The 22,959-nt window shown below is 46.3% G+C and overlaps 1 protein-coding gene across 1 annotated transcript in view; it reads right to left on the bottom strand.

The window, feature by feature from the left end:
* Cachd1 (cache domain containing 1) overlaps positions 1–22,959 on the bottom strand; it is a 230,744-nt gene that overhangs the window by 5,764 nt on the left and 202,021 nt on the right. The window contains exons 15-26 of the mRNA XM_006974048.4: positions 22,401–22,582; positions 21,161–21,271; positions 16,766–16,888; positions 15,338–15,437; positions 15,134–15,250; positions 12,258–12,418; positions 11,880–11,966; positions 10,625–10,741; positions 9,444–9,595; positions 7,746–7,907; positions 6,543–6,620; positions 5,841–5,942 (exon numbers count right to left, since the gene is read on the bottom strand). Coding sequence (XP_006974110.1) covers positions 5,841–5,942; positions 6,543–6,620; positions 7,746–7,907; positions 9,444–9,595; positions 10,625–10,741; positions 11,880–11,966; positions 12,258–12,418; positions 15,134–15,250; positions 15,338–15,437; positions 16,766–16,888; positions 21,161–21,271; positions 22,401–22,582 — 1,492 coding nt within the window. The remainder of the gene's footprint in view (positions 1–5,840; positions 5,943–6,542; positions 6,621–7,745; positions 7,908–9,443; positions 9,596–10,624; positions 10,742–11,879; positions 11,967–12,257; positions 12,419–15,133; positions 15,251–15,337; positions 15,438–16,765; positions 16,889–21,160; positions 21,272–22,400; positions 22,583–22,959) is intronic.

Below are 22,959 nucleotides of genomic sequence, written 5' to 3'. Positions count from 1 at the left end.
CGTGGCTTATTGGTATTTTAACATCTTCCTTGCCGTGGCGGCTCCAGGCAGTCTCCTTCTGCCTTCCTGTTCTTTTATTTCTCAGCTTTGTTAGTCCCGCCTATACTTCCTGCCTAGCCACGGGCCAATCAGGTTTTATTTATTGACCAATCAGAGCAACACATTTGCCATACAGCCCATCCCCCAGCACAGCCAAGTGCAGACCATCTCAGACACCTGCACTCAGGCCCATGGTCCTAATCATCCTCTATGCAGACCTGCCGGGTAAAGCCACGAGGAACCCGAGAACATCCCACAGCACCCTAGAACTATAAAACTATAAAAACAAAAAGTGGTTTGCCGGGCAGTGGTGGCACACGCCTTTAATCCCAACACTTGGGAGGCAGAGCCAGGCGGATCTCTGTGAGTTCGAGGCCAGCCTGGTCTCCAAAGCGAGTTCCAGGAAAGGCGCAAAGCTACACAGAGAAACCCTGTCTCAAAAAACCAAAAAACAAAACAAAACAAAAAAAAAAAAAGTGGGCCTCCACACACTATTCACACTATAATTCCCCCAAGGGCCGGCATCCACGAGTTTTCTGTGATCTGTAGCTTTACATGGCATGGCATTTGTTAGTCTCACATAATTAGGAAGATTTGGAAATCCATGTTCTCCCTACCCAGTGGTTTTCAGCGTCTAGTGATACTCTGTAATTATTTGCCTCATTGTGATAGCCTGGTGTCTGGATCTGAAATGGCCCCCAAAGGCACCTCTGTTGGGGGACTGGATGCTGTCTGTTATGCTTTGGGAAGGGGGCTCAGTCAAGATGGCTCCAACCTCATTTTGTGGACCCATCCCTTGACAGATTCAAACCATGTTGCATTAGAGGGAGGTGGTGGAATGTAGGCAGCGGGGTCTAGTTAGAGGACGCATGTGACTGGAGGCTTGCCCTGGAAAGATGTGCCTTGCTTGGCACCATGAGGTGGCAACCTCACACCACCATGTCCTCAACCAGCATGGTCTGCCCTGCCATGGCCCAGAAACAGCATGGCCAGCCAACTACCGACTGAGACCCTCGAAGCTGTGAGCCAAAGCACAGCTTCACTGCTTGGAACGGTTCCTCTAAGCGTCTGCAAAGGACGGAAAACTAGCAGACACTATTGCCCATTCACTCCGTGTTTTCCTATCATTTAATGCATGAGTGGAAATCCCCAGGGGACAGCAAGTTGTAGAGAAGCAAGTGAAACAAATACATTTTCTTTTCTTTCTAAGTCTTCTGTGGGTGTATGTGGTAGGAGAGTGAGTGTGGGCATGCCTGCAAAGAGGTCAAAGGACAATTACCAGTGTTGGTCCTTGACTCCCACTTTGTCAGAGGCAGGGTCTCTTGTTTGCTGCTGTATACACCAGGCTAGCCCTCCCACAAGCTCCCGGGGAATCTGCCATTTCTATCTCCCATTTCATCGTGCGAGCTCGGGGCTTGCAGATGGGGCTGTAGTGCCTGGCTTTGTGGGGCTCGGGACCTCATGACTGTGCAGCAAGCGCTTTGCAAACCATGGAGCCCTCTCCCCAGGCCACAGGCGTTTCATCATCCGGCAAATAAACCATTTGCTTCTTGCCAGGAAGTTGTGCTTTGCCCTGAGAACTGTGAAATATCATGAGGACAGACAGGATCCCTGGCCATGGAGCACGGAAGAAATGCTATGTAAACCCAAAGGACCTCTGGCAGCACTTGCAAAGGCATATGCTGAAAAGCAAAAAGCATCTACGAAGATAACCTCAAGCAAGACACTCGCTTTAGGAATGAGGCCAGGCACCCATGAGGACTAGAGGTCCAAACTAGGCTTCTGTACTTTGGCATCCTGCTTATGTGTTTTCGATAGTTCCTGAGATACTGTTATTTGCCAAAACTCGAAGGCTCCTTCAGGGACTTATGCGCCATCTTGTGGTCACAAAGAGTAACTGGAGGAGGGTATCTCCAGAATATGGTCTGCTTTTGATTAGGTTTTTGTTCATCCTTTGTCTTAGAAAAAGTCCCATGAAATTGCCAAGGATGAGGGAAAAACCCCCGTTTTCAAAAAGAAAGTGTTGTTTACCATATACATACATGCAAAAATACCTGTCTAAACCTGGTTGTAAAGTTTCTAATGAGGAAGTAACTGAAATATAAACTCATGAGGAGCAAATAAACATATGCCGGTACTTTTTAAACTTAAAAATAAGCCAGTAGATATTAGACAGAACATGCTATTTTCAAGAGAAATATGAGACACAGCAGATGCATGGTCACAAAGGTATTTAGTAGCTCAACCTGTGAGGCTTACATTTTGCTGAAAAAAAAAAAAAAACAAAAAACGAACACTTTAAGTTGTCTTAGAATATTGACAGAAGTCTGGCTGGGGTGTTCGCAACACAGAGTACTTGCCTAGCATGTACCAGATCCTGGTTTTGATTCACAGCACACTTTATATTTTGAAACACGGCCTTGTGAACTATTTCTAAATGAATAAGCAGCCGCAAGTTTCCAAGTTTACTAAGAGCGGGTTTTATTTCTAGCAACATCGCTATGCAGGTTCCTAGGGGCCTAGGCTTTTACTAGTCACTCACGCGCTCATGTACACGGTGCGCATCACGGTGTGTGCACACACGCGCACGTGCACACGTGCGCGCGCGCGCGTGCGCGCGCACACACACACACACACACACACACACACACACACACACACACACACCACAGCACAACACAGAACCCTGGCACCGCTGCCTCGCCAGCTCAAGCCCTTCCTTTGCCTTTCTCTTTTGTTCACTCCAGGAATCTGTCTCTTTCCACCTTGTGTGGGGCTCAGGAACGTGGGCCTTCATTTCTGGGTTCCCCTGGAGTAGAAACTAGGAGGACAAAGCAGAGAGGTCGCTCCGAGCCCGAGTTCCTACCATGCTAGCTCCTTTGATCTTCACGAGAACTTTACCAGGTAGAAAAACTTAATCCTATTATTTAGTTACGTATTCGTTTTTGAGACAGGGTGTCACTACGTAAGCCTTGGCTGGCCTGGAACTTGCTGTGTAGATCAGGTTAGCCTACACTTTACAGAGATCTGCTCGCCTCTGCATCCCGAGGGCTGGGATTAGAGGTGTGTGCTACCACACCTGGCTATTCTACTTTCAGAATTAGGAAACTAAGGGCTAAAACATCTCACTAAACTACAAGCGGCTTGTTATAAAAACAAAAGAGGTGGTGGAACCTAACACGAATGCATCCTTGTCTCGGGGGCGCTCCTCTTGCTCACTCCGCCCTTTGCTCACCCCACCCTCCACCCCCAGCGCCCAGTGCACCCCACACACCCAGCACAGGCGCGATACAGGAGACTACCACTCAGAACCGTGTGGACAAACCCATCGATTCTATTTCCTCCTCTAATGCGCAGGCAGACTTTATCCTGCCGGCGTGACAGGGCCACTCAATTGGTGAGTCACTGTTAGTGGCCTGCTGTACAAGTTCAGGGACACAACAGCCCACAGGGAAGCGCCATTGATTAAAGGATGTATTTGGGATACGGGGACTCTCAGCGCCTTCTGCTTCCTTCGGTGGTTTATTCTGTCTGCATGAGAAACTATTTTTTTTTTTTTAAATTCCTCAGGGATAACAGGGATCCAATTAGTGAGAGAAATGAGAGAGAGCGAGAGCAAGCCCTTCACTGCATTCCTGGTTTCAGGTACTCACACTGCTCACACTTATCTAAGCCGATGCCTCACACACCATCGCAGTTAAGACAGCAGAAGAGTCTGGGAACATTTTGTCACTCCAGATCCTAATTTGGTATGGATGCCACGGGAGAGGCAGAGCTGAGATTCAGTGTTTCTGCTGAATAAGAAATTATTTCAGCTGAACTTTAGTAGCCTCCAACCTGTGTTAGTATTCAAAAGAGAAGGCGCAGAATTGCCAAGCAGAGGAACTAGCACAGGTTCAAAGGATTATTGGCGGGAGGGGGATGTGGGGGAGGCAGGGAGCCAAGAAACTGAAAAATTTAAGTTCTGCTTCGGTTCTCCATAGAAACCCGAAGGTTCTGTTTAGTCAGTGGGAAGGATGCCATTCAAAGCCCAATTCACAGCCTCGGGTTTACCAGGCTGGGCTGCAGCAGCTCACATTTTCCAAGGGCGGGTGCATCCCTGCAGTGTCAGAGGGATGCTGGTCCCCTGGAGGGGCGTCACCTCCTGTTTCTATTTGCATACAAATAGAAACACTGTAGGAAGGCATTTTTCTTCTTTCAGGATAGGTGTGGGAAAAGCCAAGACCAAAAATAAAATAAAATAAAATAAAATAAAATAAATTAAAAAGTTTATATAATTATCTAGGCACACACAAAGACTTAGCTTTGAAAACTAGACAGCTGGCCTAAAAAAATGAGACATTCTTTCACTCCAGTTCTGGTTTTTAGTAATGGCGGCAGTGATGCTCACAGACCGGGACATACCTGCGGCATGACAGTAAGCAATTAGACACCAGGATCGTGAGAGGCCCTATGGGGTGGCTGGTCTCTGGGACAGGACATGGGCTTCCTAGGACACGGGTTTGCCTGGCACTTGGTACCTCCTCAGCCTTGACTTCTTCTGCAATTAATGTAAATCCACAACTTTGTACACACTCATTCTTAGTCATCCTTTCAAGGCTCAGTTGCAAATGTTTCTTCAGCAAAGCTTTGGAGCCGGGCGGACATGGCCAGAGACGGTGTGTGTGTGTGTGTGTGTGTGTGTGTGTGTGTGTGTGTGTGTGTGTGTGTGTGTAGGTGGGGTGGGGTGGACACTGCTAGAGGACTGTCCAGACTTGCCTATGACCCAAGCAAGAGTGTGTGTTGAGGACGCTGACAGCGGTCCACCAGCAACGTTAGCTTCTTGGACACAAGGGGTTCCATACTGAATGAAGCCTTAGCGACTGTGTGATTTTGAAATGTTTCCCACACCCTGTTTTGAGAACTTGGTCCCTTAGTAACACTATTTTGGAAAGTTCTGGAAACTCTGGAGGTGAGCCCTGGATGAAGGAAGAGGATCACTGGTGACTGGTTCTTCACTTATATGTTCCCCCTTCATCCCACCCGCCCTGGCCGCGATGGTCACAGCTGTCTTCTGCCACATGCCCTTTCCACTAGGATGTTTTACTCAAGACACTGGCCCAAGCAATCAGATCTAATCAGCAACCAAACTGAACCCTCTCTCTTTTAGACAGGGTTTCTCTGTGTAACCCTGGCTGTCCTGGAAACTGCTCTGTCTCCTGAGTGCTGGGATTAAAGGTGTGCGCCGCTGCCGCCTGGTACACTGAACCCTCCTTCTTAAACCATGGGCTAAAAGGAATAATTCCTCCCTGCTTTTGTCAGGAATGTGGTCACAGCTAAGCAAAAGTGTCAAAAACACACCTTAAAAAATGACGTGTGTGTGTGTGTGTGTGTGTGTGTGTGTGTGTGTGTGTGTGTGTGCTTGTGCACTATGATGTGTGGAGGTCAGGGGGTGACTTGTGGGAATCAGCTCTTTCCTTCTACCACATGGGTCCCATGGATGAAACCTAGGTCATCAGGCTTGGATGCAAGGATCTCTACCCATTGGGCTGTCTCACCAGCCCCCACCTGCTCTGCGGAGGAAAACTTGAAAGCAGTCTGTGTGGTCAGGGCCATCTAGCTTGTGCCTGGAAGCATTGGGACGCAAGAAAACTGCCCATGCACTTTTCTCAAGCAACGTCACGCTTGGGTGCATCCTTTAGGGAAACTATGTCCAAAGAATTAAGTACGGAATTGGAGAAGGGGAGAGAAAGAGTGTGTGCCACCTCCCACAGGAGTAGCCCAAGCTCCCGATGGCTTCTGCGCTGAGGACCAGACCTTACCATGATCGCTTTCGGTACCCGAGCGGCCCCAGTAGCGCCGTCTCCTTTCAGGACTGTGTGCATGTCGCTCCATGACGGCAGCTATGAATCGAGTGTTGCTGACTACAGGAAGTCAAGGACAGTTAGTGTCACTCTTGGGCCAGGGCCTTCACTGATTCAACGCCCTGTGCCCTGAGCATGGTCACTCACATGCTGGGGGAGCTCTTCTTTGAAGAGTTAGAATAAATAATTTTTAAAAGAATTTTAAGGATGAGGGGAGAGGCGCTTAGCCACTTATCTCCCGCATGCGTCAGCAGGCCAAGGGCAGCTCCAGGGATCTAGACATCAGCAGAAGTCTCTTTTAATAAAGAAAGCACTTTTCTTTTACCCTGAGTTGTGGACACTAATGAAGGGACTAAAAAAAAAATGTATTCTAGAAACTTCACTTTCTAAAACACCATGCTGGAAAAGTAATGAGAGGAGAAACTTGAAGCCAGAGAAAATGCAAAAGATAATATCTAAAAAAAAAAGGCTTTTGAGGTATTCTGAAACAAAGCAGAGACCCACACTTCTTCCACTTAACGAAAAGGGGAGGGGGGAAAAAAACCCCCGCCATGTCAAAGCTCCTTAAATTTTAATACAAGCCAAAAGGACATAAGAAGGAATATTTATTTTGGATTAGCCTCCCGCCGACACAAGCCACGGGAGGCAGCGGATACTCACTGATGCCCCTGTCTTCGTGGCTGTCCTCGTCCCTTTCATCTCTGTCATTCTCCAGGTTGGACATACGCACTGACATTTCTGTCCATCACGAGAAAGGGAGAAGCATGACTATTTAATCAAACAAAATCATCGGCTTTAATACCCCGCGGAGCACGGGTGTGATGGCCGGTGACAGCAATTCCAGCAAGAGGGAGCTGGGGGAGGGGAAGGGGAGAGATGGGGGGGGGCGGCAGAATGCTCGCCTCCAACATGCTGGGTTCTAGCCCCAGGCTCTCAAAAAAATAAAAAGGAAGATGAGCTTGCAATTGGATGGCCCCTATCTGTTACATCCGTCTAGTAAGAGTCGGATGTTAGTACAAAGGAAGAAGAGAATGGGCAAGGAGCACCTAAAGTTGAGTTCCGAAGAAAGAAATGAAGCTGGCGGAGGCCAACTCACCTTCAAGCCTCTCTCAAAGCACTTAAGCAGTAGTGGGGTCCGAACCATCACTGGCTGTGCCCTGAAAAGGCTACAGCGCCACAGACGGCCAGGTGCCAGGCAACACTGGACGCCGGCCGTCCTGAGTCTCGCCGAATCTCACCGGAGGCAGGTGTTGGTGGTAACCCTGTTGTACTCTTCTGTCAGGGCTGTTGTCATAGCAACAGCTAACACTACTTTGTCACTAGTGCTGCAAGCTGAGCTAAGTGGCCAGCATGGTGGTGAGTTGAATTTACTTTCATTTATCGTTAACACAGTTCTGGGGACTTCGGAAAGGGCGGGTATGGTTTTGAGTGCAGATGGCCGACTTAAAACTTTGGCAACAAGGTCACAATTACAGATGAACTCTTTTGTAGTGGGCTCTGATGATTCCTCCTTGTTCAAAAGGTCTTATTATTCAAACATGACCATTCATACTCTGCACAGCAGTGCAACAGAACTGATTCATATTCCTGGTCATAATGGTCTGGGGGTCTCTGATTTGCTTGGACTCAGACCTGCAAGGGCAGCCTGTGGACACACAGTCTCTGTTAGCACCCTGGCTTCCCAGCTCAGCTGACGGTAGAAATAGGCCATGGAGTGGGTGAGGGATGGGGATGTTGGTAGCATCAGGCAAGAGCCTAGAATTTTCTGGGTAATCAAAATAGGGCATGCAGCGTTTAGGCACTAGAGAAGAAAGCAGGCCTAAGCAACCTGCTGCTGACCTGTAAGAGGATTTCTGCACTCACCCTGAGCAGCAAGAGGAGACATATGCTGGTGGCTGCGGCGATGAATCTGGTGGCGGTAAGCGTACACGGCAAGGACCAACACCATGATGCAGCCCATGATCCCTCCGGCGACAGGGCCCACGGGGGCACTCTTGATCATGTTTAACGTAATCACCTCGTCACCTTCAGAGAATAAACGAACAGATGTTCGGTGTCAAGATCCCCCGAGTGCAGTGGGAGGTAGGGATGGAGGGAGAGCAGTGAGACAGGAAGGACCAGAGGAGGATGCGTTGTTTGGGTGGAGAGCTGGGCGGCACTCTAAATTCCTCCCCGACACACGAGACCGTGGGAGGAGAGACTTCACTTCATCCCTGTTCTCCAGTGTTGGCTGCTACACAGAGTGAGCAGATGAAGACCGCTTACACACATGCCTTGCCTGGTGCTGACGGAGTCCTGGCTACTCTAGGAAGAGGAAACATCACCTAGTAGAGAAAGGCGAGGTGGGCTTCTTTGAGGGACATATGAACTACCCACTGAAATGAGAGATATGAAGTACAGTGAGTCTGCTCGACGGACCAAGACGCAGGGGTGTGGCCTCCCCGTAAGCACAGAGAGTAACCCTTTGGAGCATATCTGTGCCAACTACGCCCCCGCCTGCTTCAGGGGTAACCCAAGCACTCAACCCCTCCTCCCCACAGAAGAGGTTCAATGTGCAGATATTAAAAAGCAAGATCTAGATGGTCCCTAGTTGGTGAGGACTGGACTCATGTCAACTTTGTGATGATACAAAAGCAAGAGGGCATTCACTAGAAACAACACAGACTTGGGAATCTTTCCTTGGGCTTGTGAAATGCAGGATACTCTCTTGAGACAGGTATGGAGGTTCCCAGCCAGCCATGGGCTCACAAAGGTTAAAAAAAACCAGCACTGTGTTGTTGAACTGTGTCGTTAAATTATATAACATTCAGCAGGCGGAGAGTATTAAGCACAATTTGACTTATTCCTTTTCAACCCAAGATAGGTTTACGGGGCCATAACTGTATCCCAAGTCGAGAAACATCTACATTAACTAGTGGCTTAAATATGGTGACTCAATTTGCCAGCTGACAATGAGGACATGGGGCTGACTCTGGGAAGAGACTGAAAAAAAAAAAAATCTAATGAGAAATCCAGACTCTTTGGCAGTATTTTCAAGGACTCGTGGCCCGATCCCAGGGGCTCTTCTCTTTGTGGTGCCCCTGACCCCACCCTAAGTTGCTGTAGCAACCCTGCTGTTGTAGCCCTGGGGTCTGCTGAGCCCACTGCCCTCAACAGTGACGTGTGGCTGAGGACGCCTACATTGAAAGGTGGTTAGGAAAGGGGAAAGGGGACGCTTCGGGAAGAAAGGACACACCGCGGGCCCCAGGCTTCTGACAGCTGGGATGCACATTCAAGCGGACTCCGGAGATCAGCCATGTGGAAATCAGGCCCGAGTTTCTCAGAACGAGCTTTATGGGAATGAATTCCAGGCTTGCAAAACTTGGCAGCATGGTTGGCTGCTCACTGCACAGTGCGTGTAGTCAGCTCGGAAGGTCATTATCTGCCTTGGTTTTGTAATGAAGGATGACTGGGAGACGAAGCAGGGGAGTTGGGCCGAGGATTATTAAGATTTCGGTCCCAGTCTATAGGCAGAAAACTGCATTCAAGAATCAAACCAGCGTAGGTTCCTAACCAACATACCGATGGCCCCCATGTCATCAACGTAGGGACTCTTGGCTCCCACGATCCCTCCGAAGCACTCTTTCTGGGGCGCACAGTAGGACTTGTCCAGGTGGGTCTTTCCGTCGCTGTCCACCACACACCATTCGCAGTCCAGCACACCGAAACAGTCCCTGCCGGAGGGACAAAGGTTCAGAAATCAGTGTGAACAGGAGAGCAGGCAAGCTGGCCTTTAGCTGGACCTCAGGGCTCCACGGCTTGCTCCTTTTCTTGTCAAGTGGGGACAGCAGTCATTTACCTGTGGGTGGCTATGGGCTGCCTCTTGGCCACTTGAAAATGAGAAAAGGCCAGGTTCTCCCTGAGTGGCCTTACAACCTCCAACTGTGGATTAGTGTGGTCTTGTTCAGAATCATCTCAAAGGACCAAAGGCAAATAGACCCTAGGTTTGTTTGGTTTTGGTATAACATGCCCTGTGGCATTATGTTTTTCTTTTCTTTTCTTTTTTCTTTTTTTTAAAGGAAATAGTTCAAGAAATAGTAGTCTATTTAAAAGAGATTTCCTATCGGCCAGTCTCTGAGGCCGCTCCATGGTGATGCTCCTAAGAAATAACATCAGTGACCATACTGCCTTCGTCCAAATACAGCCTAACAGCTCCTGCTAATCAGTTCAAGGGTAGCCCTTCATTCAGCTCAACCAAACCCAAGGCCAACTGTGCCCTCTGTGCCCTTAGCCTGATCTCATGGCAACCAGCATCTAGAAAGAACTAATCCCCCTCCCCCAGATCTGCCATAGCCTCCCATGCCTAGTCCAAAATCCCTAGAGGGGAGCAGCCCACAGCAAGGGACACAGGGCTGTTAGTGTCTCAAAACTGCCCTGGAGCAGGTTTGCTTTCTAAGAAGAAAAGTTATGAAATACTTTCCAGAGAAACCTTGATGGCTGCTGGGTCCTGTTGAGAATCCCAGGACAATATCTTCTCTACTTTGCTTATTAAAACAAAACAAAAAAACTTCCCGCTCACAGAAGAGGCCTTTTTTTTTTAGCCTATAGCATAAATGCCAAACACCTGCAATCAGTGGGAATGGAATATTTAATCGGGGAGAGAAAAGGCTTATGGTGTAGGAAGGATCCTCCCTCTCTCGAAGGACGTATCTTGAAAGCAGGAAGCTGGGCTGCTGGGCACCGATCTCAGGGAGGTCTCTTACCCACTTTCCAGCCTCTGGTTGCACCTGCTGTTCACACACTGGTGCAGGGCGTCTTGCAGGCTGGGGTCGATAGCTGTGTATGTCACTGGCTCCTGGTGGACCTCACAGCTCGGGTTTCTATGAGGGAAGCAAGTGTGGAGGTTAGGGACAAGGCACCCATATCCAAACACCTAGTCCTTGATAAGGTCAGCCAAATCCGAGGTCTCATATTTGTATGGCTGGCTTTCTCACTCAGGGAAACCTTGGGTCAGTCCATTTAACCACTTTGTTGTTTAAATTTGTATACAATAAAAATTATATATATGCTTATATGTACACACCCCCTCATACACCTGAAATCATAAACACTCAACAAAATAGGAATATATAAAGCCAAACTGTGCTCAACCTTTTGTGTTTACAACCCTTAATCTTACTTTTCTGGGGTAACAACTGTGAGTTGGATTTAGCGAGGATCCCTTTAAGAACCCCTTTTTATCTTTAACAAATGTGTATTATATTAATACATATACACACAACATCATGTGTTTCCTTTAAGTTCTAGGAAAGGAATGTAGTACAACCATTAAGAGCTTATCAACAATATAAATAAATAACACCATTTCATGTATGAGCCTATGTAAAGCACATGTATAGTTACCATATAGGTAATTAAAAAAGAACAAAACGCCTCAATATGCATTGAGTACCCAACATATGGTGGACATGTAGAAAATGCTTGTATGAATCTCCTATGATTTATTTATTTATTTATTTATATTATGTTGGGAGCCTTTCTCTATTGTTCTCTATTTTTTGAGGCAGGGTCTCTCACTGAATCTAGAGCTCCATGACTTGGCTAGACTGCTTGGCCTGTAAGCCCTTGGGATCTGCCTGTCTGTTCCCTGGATGGTTGGGGTTACAGGCACACGCCACTGCCTGGATCTGACAGGGGTGTGAGGAACAGTGCTCACGTCCTCATGTTCGCATGAACTTTACCCACTGGACCATCTCCACAGTCTTTCACACGGCTTTGATACAGCAATACACTGCTGATATTTCACAGCATATATAAACATCAAATCAGACATTAAATAAAATTTAAATAATGTTTGGCTTACTGATTATGTTCCTTATTAGAACAAAGCACTTTTGTATACTCTTAACCTACAACAAATTTATAGAAAACATCATAGTATGGAGATTATACATATATGCATACATGTGTGCATATATAAATACAACGCACATAAACACCTATTTTTTTTTTTTTTACCTGTTCTCTGCATTGGTGAGGTTGCCAGTGCACTCATTGACCTCCAGGGGGCACTCACAAGGACATTCACATTCATTTTGTTCCATTCTGAAAAGCAAACAGAATTACTAGTTAAGAGGCAGGTGCTCGCAGAATATCATACACCCACCAGGGAACTGAGATTAAAAAATTCCTTTGCCAGTTACAATTGACAGTGAAAATGAAGCCATGGCCAAAAACTTGAATTGCATTTGGCCTGAATCCGCAGCCATGGTGACGGGTCGTGGGAACAGCACAGATCCTAAAGACTTCTGTAAACCGGGACTTCTTTTCCTCAGGACACACCCCCCACCTCTTCTGTTCCAAATGCCTGGTGTCCACGAACAGAACCCAACCCACCGGTGACAGTTGAGACAGAGACGGTCCACCATGCTGCAAGCGCAGAAGGCGAGGGAGTCGCAGGTCTCATTGACGACGCCGACAAATGCGTTGGTTCCTGGGATCCTCGTCAAGCGGTACTTAGAACAGTGGCTGCCATGCACAAGGTTCGTCAGATCCCCCTGCGGAAGAGAGGAGGGTCAGAACTGACAGACAGCAGTTCGAGGACTCGGCCCTCTCTTACAGAAAAGACAGAATAGCTCGGATTGTGATTATAAAAGCAGCACAGAGCCACTGTTCAGGATTTTTAGCATTTTCTAAAGATATATATGTATGTCTGTGTGTGTGCCACATGTATTTGTGGGGGATAGAATAGGGTGTTGGAGACCCTGGTGCTGTAGGTGGTTGTGAGTTGCCTGACGTGGGTGCTGGGAACCAAACCTGGGTCCCCTAGAAGAGCAGCATGAGCTCATGACACTGAGAGATCTCTTCAGTCCCCATAGCCACTGTTTAAAATGTGGCCCAGAGAACATGGTTTGTTAAAAAATTTGCTTTTCTCACTACTTTGTTGAGAAGAAAATTATAGATAGTTCTATCAGTCAGATATAATTTTCATTTTGTAGTTGGTATATATTTTATATATATTACATAAATGTAAATTTTCATATCTAATTTTATTATGGTTTAGTTATTTATTTTTTACTTTTATTTTATGTACATGGTTGTTTTGCCTTCACGTGTGTCTGTGCACCATGTTGGTTTGTGGCTGGTGTTTCCTGAGGCCAGAAGAGGGCATCAGATCCCATGGAACTGTAGTTACAGATGGCTGTGAGTGGCCATGTGGGTGCTAAGGATTGAACCCAGGTCCTCAGGAAAAGCAGTCAGTGTTCTCAACTGCTGAGTCATCTCTCCAGCTCCTAGTTCTATAACCTTAAGAAAAAAAGATAACATCATTGCTGGTTAGAGTTAACTGTCCCTTAGTGTGGGGGAATTAACTGTGTGAATTGAGGTAGAAAGACCCACCCACTGTGGGTGGCACCATTTCCTGGCTGGGATCCTGAACTGTGTAATAGGGAAGGGACCTGAGCAGCAGCAGGCATTCACACAATCATGCTCTCTGCTTCCTCATGGTGGATGCAGCACTCATAATTAATGGTAACTCTCCATGTCTTTATTTGGGAGCTGGTTGGCAGCCTAAAGAAAATACCAAGTACAGTCGTCCTCTGACCTCCCCACACATGTGCTATATGTACATCTGTACACCCACACAAATACATGATGCAATTTAAAAAGTAATAAAAAATAAATTATTCTAATTTCCATTCAACTAGAATGTGCTTTTTCAACTCCAGCCTCGGGGATTTACCTGCAGAGGACTCTGGAAGCCCCCGTAGAAAAGAACCAGACACATCGGAAGGGGCAGACTTTCATACAGTAACTACCCAGCTCCCCCACAACAGCGCTGCTCACGATGAGCAGGGGGTACGCAGGGCAGCAGGGGGATGTTGTGGACACTTTGAAAGCTTCTCTTTTTCCACTGGGCAATTGCTTTTCACAATCAACTCCATGATATTTAAGATATTCAATTTAATGCAGCACGTTAAAATTATTATTTTATTTAGCCATGTAAATTTTGCAGCAATTCAAGTCATGTAGAATACTCTCGGCTACAAAAGCAAACGAAACAAACACATGCTTTCAGGATGATTGCCACAAAATTCCCCACCTATCACGGTGGGTGACCAAGGACTGACTGAAGCTGGCCTTCGAAATTCAGGCAGTAAAACGTCTCCAGGAGACAGGAGGACCCGGAACCACAGACGTATGTACAGAGTATGGGAACAGCTCTCAGCAGGAACTCAAAGGGATATGGGATGGGGTGGTATGATGGCTATTCTTAGTTGTCAACTTGAGTACATCTGGAATTAACTACATTAACTAAAACCCAAATGGCTGGGCACACCTGTGAGGGATTTTTTTTTTCTTAATTAAATCATTTGAAGTGGGAAGACCCACTTCTAACCTGGATCGTTGAGGTGGGAAATCCACTTTGAATCTGGGCCACACTTCCATAAAGGACGTGGAAGAAGGAAGCTGGCTTTCTCAAGAAGGAAGCTGGCTTTCTCTTTGCCTGCTTGCTCTCTTTGCCCTAGCAAGTCTATTCCTTCCCTGGCATCAGAGCCTACTTCTTTGGGATTCCAGCATGTACTGAAGACCAGCGGAGACATCCGGCCTGAATTCTTGGGCATTATTTTGGGAGACAGCCATTGTTGGACCAGGTGGACCAAGCCTGTAAGTCATTCTAATAAATCCTCTCTCTCTCTCTCTCTCTCTCTCTCTCTCTCTCTCTCTCTCTCTATATATATATATATATATATATATATATATATATATATATATATATATAAAATCATTTTGTAAGTTCTATCCTCTAGGGTAGTGGTTCTCAACCTTCCTAATGTGACCCTTTAATATACAGTCCCTCATGTTATGGTGACCCCCAACCATAAAATTATTTTCGTTGCTACTTCATGATCGTAATTTTGCTACTGTTATGAACTGTAATGTAAATACCTGATATGTAGGATATCTGATATGTGACTCCTGTGAAAGGGTCGTTTGATCCCCCCCTCAAGGGGTCACAACCCACAGGTTGAGAACCAGTGTTCTAGGGACCCATAACTAATACCGCTGGTGTATTAATCAAACCAGAGTACCAACCCTGCGACCTTCAGACAGTCCCTGTCACATCCTGGCTTTCTGTCCCACAATGATCACAGTGGGGGGATGTACTAAGGTCTTGCCCTACTGCTGGGATCCTGTGACTCTAGAGCAACAAATCAGACATGGGCATTATTCCGTTCATAGTCCACGAAGGAGTGGGACCATGGGCTTACCACCAGGCTGGTATTGAATTTATAAGATCTCTGCACGGTCCGGTCACTGAAGCTGTTGCACAGGTTCTTCTTCACAAAGTTTGGGTGGTTCAGGATATCATTTGCTACCAGGGGCTCCTGACAAGACCACAAGACAAAGACCAGTCACTTCACATACGTTGGGCTTTCGCAGAACAGAGCTGACTAACTTTGGCCAAAGGATACCTTGTGGGTGATGTGTTGTTGCTCCAGAGGTGCATGGCCTTTGGGGTCAACGAGGGTTGGATGAGCCACCAGATAACCTCTGTCCTCCATTATGAAGCACCTGTACCAAAAAAAAGTGATGTCCTTCATTCATATGAGTGGCTGACATGCTTTCAAAGGACACTTGACTGCACTAGCCTTAAAACAAACTTATCTAGACTTACGGGGGGAAGAATGAAGGAACCTTGCCGGTGATGGACTAGCTGGCCTTCAGGTTAGGGTAAGAGCTACACATTGTTCTGTGGTCACCTGTACAGTTCACAGGGGATGTGCCCACCCAATGCAAGTGTGAGGGACGTGAAATTCTTTGAAAGAATATTAGAAGGAGGATGATTTTGAAGGGAAGAAGCAGAGGAGTATTCACAGACACAAACAAACAAAACACAACACTCGATGCACATAAAAAGGTACTTGTAGGAACACTAAGCAGAGCCAGAACTGCTTTAATCAGGACTATGTTCCATCTTCTTCCCCCAGCAGTAGTCAGAGCGGTGGCCAGGAGCCCTGCACACGCCCATTAAACTCCAATGTGAAATTCAACAGCGACAGAACGTGCGGAGCACAAGACGGAACCAAGAAGCGACTTTTAAAAGCTGTCTGCGCTGAATCAAGGGAATGCCCTTGCTTTGATCAGACATTTTCTTTTGAAATTCAGAAGGCGAGGTCTCGTAGATCTGTGAGCCTCTTTCTGGGAAAATGTAAAAGTGCCAGTCTAAACAGCTGAAATTTCACAGAGATTGGCTTAATGACTAAGTTAACATCAAAAGTGCCGCCCAACAGAAAGCGCCCTCTGGTCTCCCCAGTACCAAAGTTGAGGGACGCTTCCAATCACTGACTTCTGGAGAAACATGACTTTGGGGCACTCTGCTATTCCTCTTGCTAGGCACTGTGTCTGTTTGTCTAAATAATAAGCAGCATGTACCTTTGAAAAAGGAAAGAAGGGCCAGGGAGATGCCACAGTGGGTAAAACACTCGCCTTGCAGTCCCCCACACCCATGGTAAGCTTAATGCTGTAGCACACATCTGTAAGGAGACTCCTTGACAGCTCATTGGCCAGGGAGCCTGGTGCTTACAGCCATGAATAAGGGACCTTGTCTCAAAGAAGGTAGAAGGTAAGGACACCCAAAGTTGTCCTCTGACATCTGCACACACACACACACACACACACACACACACACACACACACACACACACAGAGAGAGAGAGAGAGAGAGAGATTTGGGAAAAAAAGGTGGTGGAGGGGAAGAGGACAATAAAAACCCGTCTTAATAGGACACCCAGGCCATGAACTCAACTTTTGGTACTGATTCTAACTATATGGCCAACATCTGGTCCCAATTTGTTCTGATTTTGGCAGTGGACAGGAACTAGTGTCCCTGGAGGGCTTACCTTATTTTGTTGCCACCATCTTGGTTACAAACTGGTAAGAGGTCCATCAGAACTTTGTAGAAGTACCTCAGGGTGAAGTCAATGCCCATCACAGCCACAGTGTGTCCGGAAGACAGCTGTGTACTTCATGTGAAGGAGACCGATGAGAAGAAGAGGTAGAGCATACATGGCATTGTCTAGGATTAGAAACATATGCCCTCCCCATTTCCCGCGCCTGTAAATGCGGAGTGACTGAATGTAGCATGAAGATGCCTTGAGAAAAAACATTAAGCCTTTAGTTACGGCTTTCTGAATAAGACCAGCACCAAACACGAGCAGCTGTGGGATATGTCCAGTCCTCACAACCCCCACAAATGTTCAGAGTGGTTGGGCTTTTTAGCAAAAATATCAGTCAGAGACGTAAGAGTGAGAGATTGCAGGTCTGGCTACTTAAAACTGAAAAATATTATGTACATGTGTATATACACATGTATGCATGTATGTGCCTGTGTGTTTGTAGATGTATGTGGGGCATGCATGCCACAGTGTGTGTGTAGAAGAAGGCAACTTGTGGGAGTCACTTCTCTCCTTCCATTATGTGGTCCCGGGGATCAAACTCAGGCTGTCAGCCTGGGCAGCAGGCGCCTTTCCCCACGGAACCATCTCACAGGCGCTACAGTTACTTCAGCAAGCTTCTAGAAATGGAACCTGAATGGCTGCAATTCATTACTGCCTTCACTCTTTCTGGTAAGGAAACAGGCCTCACAGAGACTTAGCAAGCACACTAAGGCCACATAAAACTTACCAGGAACCCTGTCCATTTTCTTTCCACAACACCATGGTGGACTCTACTCAAAACACAGTTCCTATTTAAGAACGAGTCTTATGTGTTGCAGGTCAGAACACCCTCTCTACCCTATACTACCCTCAAAGAGGGACTCGGCAGGTAAATCCAGGCAGTAAGGCTTGGTGCTGCTGGCTAATTTTTTGGTAGATATGGGGTCAAGTCCCAGCATAGCCAGTTTTATTTATGTTGCTCCTGGATGCTATTTGGCCTTTTTAAAACTTTGGTTTTTCATATGAAAAAGGAGATAAACATAAGGTAAACACCCGAATAGCAGAAGTGACTCAGTGAAATACAGCAGGGCTTACCCAACATGGACTGTTAAGAGCCCAACATCTATTTTTTTTTTATTTTATAATTTAATTTAATTTTACATATCAGCCACGGATTCCCCTGTCCTCCCTCCTCCCGCTCTCCCCCCACCCCCAGCCCAACATCTATTATTATCTACCTGGCTGGTTACCAAGAAAATAACAGAAGAAAAAAATGACTTCATTCTTAACCATTTCATGATGGTCTTTTTCTTCTCTCTCCACAGCGACAGGGTTTAACTCTGGGGGCCTACTGCATCCTAGGCAGGTGCTCTGTGAACTGATTGACAGCCCAGACTTTTCTCATGGTAATCTTTACTTTTACGTTTTGTGCATGTGTGTCTCCATGTGTTATATATGTGCACCAGGTACACGACTGGAGCTGGTGCTGGCAGCCAAATTGGGTCTTCTACAAGAAGAACAAGTGTTCTTAACTGCCAGGCCATCTCTCCAGCCCCTTTTGTGGCACTCTTGGGAGGCTTTAGCAATTCAAGCACACTGGAGCTTGCAAGAGTGAGGTCTCTCTGGCCAGCATCATGGAATAATTAGTGTATACATGGACAGAAACTCACTGCCTAATTCCAAAAGCATATTGTCTTAGTCACTAAGTCAGATCTGTAGGGCTGTAAACAATTTTAAATTATTTAATTTCTGTGGAAGAAGCTAAGAAAAAAATTGTAGTTTGTATTTTATGGATGAAAAAAATCAGCCTGAGAATGGTTAAAAGACTTAAATATCCCCCTTTCCCTGTATCTGGAACAGCACCGGAGGTTGGCTCTTCTCTACAGTACTGTATGTCTGCTTCTGTGGAAAGTACTGTTCCGGTGTTTGGGATGTGCTCATTTGATTTCTAAACCTCCTCTGAATGGCAGCTATCTGCTCCAGTATGAATTAAGATGCTGAAGTAATAGCACGTATCTTACCCATGAGCCTAGATTTGTATTTTACCTGAATTGCAGTGAGCTGTACTGTTACCATAGCAACTCAAAAGAATGTTATAGAAATATCCAGCCAAATCTACATTTCTAAACAACGGACCAGGTTGATGGTAACACATGTATGCGATTATCATTATTGAAATCCTGTGACCAGTCCCTTTATCTCCAGCAGTGTTATCACATGGGGAGAATGCCCAGCTAGACTGACAGGCCACTGGAAATGCTCATGGAAGCAGACAGAGTTCCCATGAGTGACTGGTGAGCGCTGAGTTAGAAAGCCCTCCCCTAGCTCTCCACCAAAGTACACCTGAAACCAGGGGTGAGTGGTTGTGTTTCAGACAAGTGGGGTATCCATGTCAGCTCTTTCCTCTGACCAGTTCGAATGCCACAAGTTCAAAGCCTAAATAGCACGGCAATAAAATAACCGCTATTTACTTATCACTCAACACTGTCAAGTTTGGAGCTAAGCATTTTCCCAGGCATCACCTCTAACACCTTGCCCCTTTCCCACGTTCTGGGCGCTGTTCTATGAGCTTCACATATTATTTAATTTAATTATTAAAATAATTATTTGAGATAGGCTCTAGTGAGGAAACAAAAGCAAAAAAGGATTTGCTTACAGTTCTATAAATCACAAACAGCAAAGCTACTTTTACGTATCTCAGGAGGGGAGTAGGTTCCCAAGCTGGCACCTTTGCCAAGCCTGTGTAGCAGTGCAAGTTGCGGGGGCTTTTGCTGAGCAATGGAAGAGGCTGTGGGCTTGGATCTAAACTGTGATGAAGGAAGAGGCCACAGCTCTAAATACTCAAATGGTACCCAGCTAAGTGAAACATCCACACAATGGGGTCTGCAGGCTACATTTTGAGGAGGGCCACAGCATACGTTTCCTCTGGGGGGAATCCATATTCACAGTGACTTCCAGTCTAGGACGAAAACTGTGCATTTTTGTTGTTGTTAAACAGGAAGGTAACCAGAGAGGAGATCTAAAGTTGTTCTCATTTGAAAAGTCACTGCGTTCCCGCCGTGCTTCATTTGAACAGGCCCCACAAAGGTTGGCAAACAAACCAGATCAACATTCTTGTACTTCCCCTAATCGTCAGTAAAGATGCTTACACACATACACATAAACTCACAAACTGGTCTCTACCCGTGCACCAAGAGCACACAACAGAAGGCAAGGCTAAGTGCTCCTGACAACGAGTTGACGATGAAGGGACCCCTCACTGGTATCTTTGAAAGCCCGACTCAGGCCCCTTTAACTACAGTTAGAGATGAGGTGGACTCTGTCCCTGGAAGAAACAGTCTATTTACTTTTCCTTCACGGATTAGGCTGTGTGGAGGGGATGATGAGTCTCATCACATACCAGATGGCATGCTAACAGAAATACGGAAGGATGTACTCCGTATGAGGGTTATTTGCTTATGTAGGGGATTTGTGTTATGAGACAGCTGACAGTCAAGCAGACACCGCTGCCCCAGAATCAGCCTTTGGCTGGCGGCAGGCATGGCTTTCCATAGAGACATGGGCCCGATGCTGGAATTCCACCCCACTCTGCTCTCCAATTATTATATCAATGAACTTATGTCAGGAGACTTCTAACTAGTACCAGTCATTTGAAGAGTAATGAGCACCACTGAAAAGCAAGAAGATCTGCTTTCCTCTAAGTTTTAAGGCAGCATGCCAGGCACCAGTCAAAAATATGGTCTTTCTTGGTTGCTTTGAGAAAATAGCTGTTTGTATAATAAAGGGATTAAAGCAATTCACTTTCCCATCCAAACTTTCACTGATGTTTGTAGCGTCACAGCTGAAGCTTTAAGCGGTAGGAAACAATACATTCTGATATATGTCCCATGGTACGGATATCCTGGCAACATCATTTTTAAGAGATACTTTCCAAAATACCAAACAGAAAACTAAAGCAAACAACTCACATAATTCTAAAGAGTCAGACACAATAGAACTCCAGATGCCCTGGTACATCTTTCCTCATTAAAAAATACTCCTCTGCTGGAAAACATAGCAATTCTAACAATGAAAGATGCCATGTTCCAGCTGGGATTTCTTTTCCTTTTTACATGTATGTGCACGTGACTGAAAAAGTTGGTGGGACTGCTTCAGTGGGCAAAGGTGATTGCCACCAAACCCGATGGCCGGATCCCCGGGACCTGCATGGTCTAAGAGAACCAGTCTCTTCTTACAAGCTGTCCACTGGCCTCCACGTGTGTCCTGTGCATGTATGCATGCACACAAGCACACATTAGGTAAGTTAATACATGTAATCTAAAAGGTTTTACATGACTAAAAATTAATTAACATAATTACCTGGATGAATGAATTGTGTGACTGATCGTCACCACATAGCCAGCTCCTCCAACGTCGAGGTAAGGACCAGTCAGAGAAATCAGCCCTGGATTAGCTACCGCATGAAGATACCTAACAGAGACCCAAGAGAAGCCATGTGATTTTAGGCATTAACTACCCTGTAAGTTTCAAGGAACAGTGAGTTTGTAGCTCTAAAGTACTTATCACTAACTGTGCTGGTACCACCTTAAAAATCAAAACGAATCTTCCATAAATTTTTAAAAAACAGTTTATGTGTGTTTTGCCTGCTTATTACGTATGTGTGCCATGTACATGCTTAGTGCCTGCAGAGGCCAGAAGAAGGTGCTGGAATTGGAGTTACAGATAGATGTTTGTGAGCCACCATGTGGGAGTGGGAATTGAACCCGGGTCCTCTGCAAGAACAAGTGCTCTTAACCACTGAGCTATCTCTCTACCTCCTTACTTCATTTGCAGAGCTGGGGTTTTGAACTTATGGCTTACCCATGCCAGGCAAGTGCTCTAGCACTGAGCGGCCGACCCAGCCCAGCTTCTCACCTTTTGTGTCTGAGGATAGCATCAGGACAAAGAGCTGAGAGACTGAGATTCCCTGCTCTGACATGTGCTCGACTCTGAGCTTTGACTGAGCCCTGCGGTTCAGGTGATCCAGAGGGGAATATAGAAAAGGACCAATGAAAGAAGAGAAGTAAATAAACATAAGGAAACCACCCCGGATTATTCCGGGTGGGGAATGGCCCGGAAGAGCTGACTCCTGAGCGAGGTGGTTGCTATCCAACACAGAAGTGATTTTGCTCCTGGTTCATGCTGCCTCCTCCCTGCTACAGTGCCTGCCTAGCACAAGTGTGAAAATGAAGCTCAGAGGTAGAAGAACATTCCTGAATTTACATGTGTTCATTTTCCACAGGTCATACATGATGCCATAATTACACGGAGTAAAATGAACTATTTCATTCAAGATGACCCTCCAGTCATGAGGAAGAATCAAGTAAGACCTTAGGAGTCAAAATGGACAAATGTAAGGCATTTCACTCTCAAAATTCCAATAGAGAGATAAAGGCACTGCAGTTAGGAAAATAACCCACAATATTAAAAAAAATATTGAAAATAATTTTACCCCCCTTGGAAGTGTCTTCTGTGATTGGCAAAGTTGCTGTATTGTCTGTACTTATCATGTCTCCCCAGGCCTAGGAGGACCTGGAAACGGAAGCCCCCTCAGACTCACCACTGTCTCCTAGTGGGATCAAATGCTTTGTCCATGAGGGACCCAGGATAAATTCTGAGGACGCCATTGGGTGTTGCTATGTAACGGCGGACAATGTATGTGTTCAGGCTGCTCATTTCCATCTGTGTCATCCATTCATCTGTGACGTGGCTGGTCGCCATCACTTCATTCCGGACAGAGAACTAAGAAACAAAGGCAGACCTTGCAGGGCCCCTTTAAAAAAAACTCACATGAAAAGAGTGTGGGCTGCTGGCAGGGCTCCCCAAGGTTCTCTTGCAGAGAAGCCAAGCCCAATTACTTCTTGAAAACCTTTCCAGAGCAGATGGACTCAGCCAAACCCGGTGAAAACAAAAGTTTGCAGAATGAAGTCGGGTTGCTGCGACTACACAGTTGTTCACCTAGCTAGCTTCAGAAAATCCCTACGGCGGATCATTAGACACATAGACACGGCCTCTTTGGTGTTGACTGTCATATTCATCTCGACAGCAGACCACTTCTTTTCCATGGGAAAAATGGAGTGTGAGGTTTTCTCTGGTCTCTTAATCACACCCCCCACCTG

This window comes from Peromyscus maniculatus, chromosome 2, assembly GCF_049852395.1.
Source record: "Peromyscus maniculatus bairdii isolate BWxNUB_F1_BW_parent chromosome 2, HU_Pman_BW_mat_3.1, whole genome shotgun sequence".
Classification (NCBI taxonomy): Eukaryota; Metazoa; Chordata; class Mammalia; order Rodentia; family Cricetidae; genus Peromyscus; species Peromyscus maniculatus.
Note: the sequence above shows the minus strand (reverse complement) of the source record. Positions and strands in the feature narration are given on the sequence as shown.